Source organism: Bombina bombina, chromosome 1 (genome assembly GCF_027579735.1).
Source record: "Bombina bombina isolate aBomBom1 chromosome 1, aBomBom1.pri, whole genome shotgun sequence".
In the NCBI taxonomy this organism is placed as follows: domain Eukaryota; kingdom Metazoa; phylum Chordata; class Amphibia; order Anura; family Bombinatoridae; genus Bombina; species Bombina bombina.
The window spans coordinates 1,218,499,908-1,218,506,074 of record NC_069499.1 but is presented as its reverse complement, the minus strand read 5'-3'; the positions used below and the strand labels follow the sequence as shown (position 1 = coordinate 1,218,506,074).

The 6,167-nt window shown below is 37.0% G+C and overlaps 1 protein-coding gene across 1 annotated transcript in view; it reads right to left on the bottom strand.

The window, feature by feature from the left end:
* Positions 1-3,789: 3,789 nt before the first annotated feature.
* The window catches only part of NUDT21 (nudix hydrolase 21), a 41,430-nt gene continuing 39,052 nt past the window's right edge, over positions 3,790-6,167 (bottom strand). Inside the window, exon 7 of the mRNA XM_053700306.1 lies at positions 3,790-4,090. Within this exon, the coding sequence (XP_053556281.1) occupies positions 4,069-4,090 (22 nt within the window). The 3' untranslated portion in view covers positions 3,790-4,068. The remainder of the gene's footprint in view (positions 4,091-6,167) is intronic.

Below are 6,167 nucleotides of genomic sequence, written 5' to 3'. Positions count from 1 at the left end.
TTCCATTGAGTGGGTGAGATGACCGTTAGCAGCACTGACTAGCCTACATATTTTAGAGACTGTGGGGTATATTTACTAAGCAGCAGATGCTATTTCTGTGCGACCCCACCAGAAACAGGAGTTAAGAAGCAGCGGTCTTAAAACCGCTGCTCCTTAACTCATCCGCCACCTTTTAGGTGGTGGACTACAATAATCCCAATCCAATCGCGATGATTGATGGCCGCGAATGTGCAGGGGGCGGCATTGAACAAGCATTTCTTGTGAAATGCTTGTGCAATGTTAAATGTCGACACTGTATGCTGTCGGCATTTAGCGATTCAGGGCGGATATGATTCGCTATAGTGAATCATGTCTGCCCAGGATTATATAAATCTACCTCTATAACTTTTGAAACAACGTGAGTAATGTACAAACACCTACTAAAGATTATCTCTCATTGCTGGTTGGTTGTAGCTGTGAGACTAGCCCTGTGTTAATTACTGGAGAATATGGAGCCAATAGAGAAATGGCAGCAGGAGATATATTGCAGCTTCTAAAAGAGCATTTTTTTTTTTAAAGCTGGAGGAGCACATTTGTGCAACAATTTAGAACAGCAATCGCCAACCAGTGGTCCATGAGAAGATGTTGGTGGTCCTTGACACCATCAAGTAGGAATTAATATCCTCTGATGGTGTCACCCCCGTCACACCGCAACTCCCTACAGTGCCTGGCTGGACATTAGTGAAAACCGACGGGGGAGGAGTTAAATTTCAATCTCCCTACGCACGTTGCGTAGTACTACTTGAATAGCTAGATTGTATTTTTAACTCCTCCCACGCGGTGCGCTGCTCAGAGGAAGATGCTTCCATTCTAAAGCCAGCAGAGGTTGGTATAGTCTTGGCTTGAAATAGTGGAATTAAAGTATATGTGTGTATATATATATATATATATAAAAAATCTTAGAAAGAAAAATTCTCTCTATTTTATTTATTTTCTTCCCTTTACCTGTCTCTTTGTAGTAGTTTTCCTAATTCCTTCAGATGGACTTACATCACTGTTTGTCTTCCTCCCCTCCATCTTTTTATTAAATATGAATTATTTTTAATTCTAATAATTGTATTCCACTTGAATTTCAGTAATTGCCATCCAGCAGATCAGCCATATTCCACCAGTATTATAGTAATTGCCAGTAACATCAGTCGTGCTTAGCTCACATCCATATTGAGAGCTTTCTGATATAAATTATGACTCCGATGTCTGTCCATGATCATAAGTAGTTTTGAATAATTCCTAACTGGGGAGGTAACTTGGAAATCTTGTGGTCCTTTTAAACATAATTCTTTTTTCTCCCATTTTCTGTTTCCAGCTCAAAAGTTGGCACTCGCCCTTTATCTGTCATTTAGAAGTATTCTCTCAGTTCTGTCATTCAGTTAGTTAATTCTAAAAAAATAATTCTTAAAAATGTGTAAATATATACATAATGTAAACTTAGCTATGGTTATACTAGTAATGTACAGTATGTGTGTGTATATATATATATATATATATATATATAAATATATAAATATATATATAAAAACACATTATAGAGGTTTGTACCTTTTTTTTAAAAAAAAAATCACGTTAGTGGTCCACGGATTCAAAATTGTGAGTTTAGTGGTCCCGGAAGTCCGAAAGGTTGGCGACTCCTGGTTTAGAAGATCGCCGTGCCAAACGAGGAAGCATGGCAGGTTGAAGAACTAAAATCCAGCAACTGTTCTTCCTGTTCACCTGAGGTATATGACCACTACAACGAGGAGCAAGAGGCCTGTGATTTCATGAAAGAAGATGGAGATGCTCCTTGGCAAATTGGAATCCCAGCTTTTAAAAGAGCCAGTTTCTCAAAGCAGAACCGATATTAAGATGTAGAGAAGTGATTCACTCTCTGGACATCTGTGGATTTATTAATACAGAAGGGGATTACCCAGTAGGTCCAAAAGTGTTACTTGGCGGAGCTACTGAGAAAATTACCTCTGATGCGTCAGCTGGCAGCAGGAGTAAGGAGACAATCTGAAGGCCCCAAGTATCTTCAGTATCTAAGAGAAAACATTAAATGAAGCAGCAGGACCAAGTTGCCACTCTGGTCCCTCAGACGTACTGGAAAAAATCTTTGTGAAAAAAGATCTCAGAGCGGGTGTTAAAGGCTTGCTTTACTTTAATGAGTTATTACTAATTTTTCTTTGTTTTAAGAGAACTGTGGGCACGGTTTTGTTTTATGAGTTAACATTATTGAGCTTTGAAAATATGACCTTTGTGTTTGTTTTTTGGGGATATGCTACGTTTACTAACCAGTTTCTGAGTTTTATAACCGGTTGGGATAGAGATATTAATATTGTTTGTAATTTTTCAATCACATAGCCAACTGCATCGATAGTGAAAATAAGAAAAACTGAGGTTATCAAGCTTAAAAGGGACAGTTAAGTCCAAAAAAAACCTTCATGATTCAAATAGGGAATGTAATTTTAAACAACTTTCCAATTTACTTTTATCACCAATTTTGCTTTACTCTTTGTATTCTAAGTTGAAATTTAAACTTAGGAGGTTCATATGCTAATTTCTTAGACCTTGAAGGCCGCCTCTACATTTGACAGTTTTTTTCACCACTAGAGGGTGTTAGTTCATGTGTTTCATATAGATAACATTAAGCTTATGCAAGTGAATTTACCGAGGAGTGGGCACTGATTGGCTAAAATGCAAGTCTGTCAAAAGAACTGAAATAAGGGGGCAGTCTGCAGAGGCTTAGATACAAGGTAATCACAGAGGTAAAAAGTGTATTTTTATAACTGTTGGTTATGCAAAACTGGGAAATGGGTAATTAAGGGATGATCTATATTTTAAAACAACAAAAATTATAGTGTTGACTGTCCCTTTAAGTGATGGTAAATCCTAGAGTTTCAAAAATGCTAGGATTTACCATCACTGAAATAAAGACCACCTTCATTCATCAGTTTCCCCCCAAAAATTTTTTTTAGGAAAAGCCTTTATTTTGAAGCGACTTCACTGCTTAGCTAAGCGGCTCTGACCGCCCACGGCACTGCTATTTTTTTTCAATGAAGCAACATTTCCACCTCTTAGCCAATAGCCGTGCTAGCCGATCAGCATTATGCTGTAGGCACGCATGGCTATTGGCAAAGAAAAAATGAGCAGTGCTGTGGGCCGCCAGAGCCACTAAGCTTAGCAGTGAAGACAAAATAAAGGCACCTTTTCATCCATTTTTTTTTTAACTGATAAATGAAGATGGCCTTTATTTTTAGTGCTGGTCTATGAAGTTCTGCAGTATGCTATCTATATTTTGAATTTACATATAGCCTAAGGCCCTATAGTAAAGTGATATTATGCTAATGTAAATCTATTGACCCCATGGTGTTATGCTTATAAGAAGTAGTTGAAGATATATATGTGGCATTGTTAGCATTTCCCTTTTTAAATGTTTTTATTTTAAAGTTGTCACTTGCATTTGGTTTTGAATATTTTCATTCTGACATGTTCATTGCAGACTAATCGATCCAACAGTTATTGTATTGGTAAGAATATTGTGCAGACATTCATTTGTACTGCTGTTATCTTATGCTCTATACTGACTGTGCCTTCTTTGAAAAGCCTCAATAAAAATATATAAAAATCCAAAAACTATTTTTCATAGCTTAACTCAGGGAAAAGGGGCTTTTAACATGCATAAGCATTTTGTGTTGTGAAAATCCAAATGGAAAAACAAAAAAAATGGACAATATATTACGCAGTGCCTATAGTGTGCAAGTCAAACATAAGAAATAGGACATACCAGTTTTATTCAATCAAAAACAGATAAAATAATCCTTTTTAATATAAGAAAATCGACTGACATCTGCAACATAACACAATAAAAAATAATAAAAACACTAACATCTCATTGCTGTGAACCGTTGCCTCTCATAAAGCAACATGTGGAGGATATTACAGAAAGTTAAAAAACAAAAAAAATATTCGTTGACTTGATTTCCCACAATATTAAGCTGTGCTCACAGAGACCGCTTCATCCGTACATCACCCTTGCTGATCGATCATCGCTGTTCAGTTGTAAATGAAATTGAATCTGCAAACGAGAGGAGACAATGTAAATAAAGCTTTATTTTGACAAGCACCTGTCTAGAGGTGTTATATATATATATATATAGTCCAAAAGGGACAGCACAATCTTACCCACAAGCAATAATGCCACGGTGCACTGCTGAAAAAATGTCCAAACAATCCAGAGATACAGGTACTCACTGGGCTTTTTTATAAATGAATCATTTATTAGTTCAATTAAAATCCAGACATAACGTTTCGGCACATTACTGTGCCTTTGTCAAATTTCAGAACAACAAGTACACCAAAGCACCTAAAACTAATGACAAACAATTAAAACATACTCTATATATATATATATATATATAGTTACCGCCATCTAAGCACTCGTGTCACTATCAAACATGCTTCATTGACGTCAAAATGGCACGCCAACGTACCAAGCGTCATGAAGTAAGTGCTGACATTGTCATAGCAACGTCTATAAACAATGCAGTGAGGCACGTAACACGATCGCAAGCGCACAGAGCGCTCTGTAATAGGTGACAATGTTGTAAAGGCAACAAATGTAAACACCCTACACATATTGTCAAACATATGAATACACCAGTCGCCTATCAGCAGCAATTTATATAAAATATGTGAATGTAATCAGACGGTAAGTTCAACGCAGGGATACTGGGCTGTAAATGTGTGATCACTCAAAGGATCACACTAACACGATTCAAAATAGAATTCCTTAATAAACATCGACTAGCCCACACCTAAGATGGCCAAATACCGTGTGAAACACACATATAGTAAAGATCAGAAAAAACATAATTTGATATACAGTGCATATGAAAGGCATAAAAAAAATAGAAGTACATATCACAAATTAGTGACAATACACAGCATTATCAATGTGTTGTGAACAAAAGATTACACGACAGGATGATGTTAATACAAAAAATAAATCAAACAATTACCCTATGGCATCATGCCTCCATGATGTATGTTAGAAACTTTAGTAGAAAGCAAGTAGTTGTAGATTAAGACATTAAATAAATTTGTGAAGCAGGATCCTGGGAGTATTCATGGTTATATGAGGCAGTGGCCACTGTTCAAACCATAAACAAGCGGTCTCAAGCATAAGATCTATGTTAATTGACCATGTGCCCTCTATGTCTAGAGGTGGCAACAGGGCTAAGAGACTATTACAACTTGAAAGTAGGTGGATCTATCGGCTGGATACGCTGGCTCCAAGAGGCCTTAATACCTCTTTGGACTTCAGTCCGTTTTACTAAATTGCCTCATATAACCATGAATACTCCCAGGATCCTGCTTCACAAATTTATTTCATGTCCCAATCTACAACTACTGATGGGTTCTTGCTTTCTACTAAAGTATCTAACATACATCATGGAGGCATGATGCCATAGGGCAGGGCTCGACAAACCCAGAAGCCTGGGAGCCACTGGCTCCTAGAATTTTACCCCTGGCTCCTAACTTTTTGGGGTATTCTCCATATATATATATATATATATACAAATCCAACTATCTGGCTCCTAAAAATATGCCTGGCTCCTAAATATTCTTACTGGCTCCTAATTTATGAACATATTCGTCAAGCACTGCCATAGGGTAATTGTTTGATTTATTTTTTGGATTAACATCATCCTATCGTGTAATCTTTTGTTCACAACACATTGATAATGCTGTGTATTGTCACTAATTTGTGATATGTACTTCTATTTTTTATGCTATTCATATGCACTGTATATCAAATGATGTTTTTTCTGATCTTTACTATATGTGTGTTTCACACGGTATTTGGCCATCTTAGGTGTGGGCTAGTCGATGTTTATTAAGGAATTCTATTTTGAATCGTGTTAGTGTGATCCTTTGAGTGATCACACATTTACAGCCCAGTATCCCTGCGTTGAACTTACCGTCTGATTACATTCACATATTTTATATAAATTGCTGCTAATAGGCGACTGGTGTATATATGATAAAGCCCAATCGGGCGAAACGCGTCAGGGGAGAGTGTTGAACTCGTTCACGCTCTATTTTCTATGTATTTTAAACTAGCCCAGTATCGCTAAAATCATGTGGAGCAA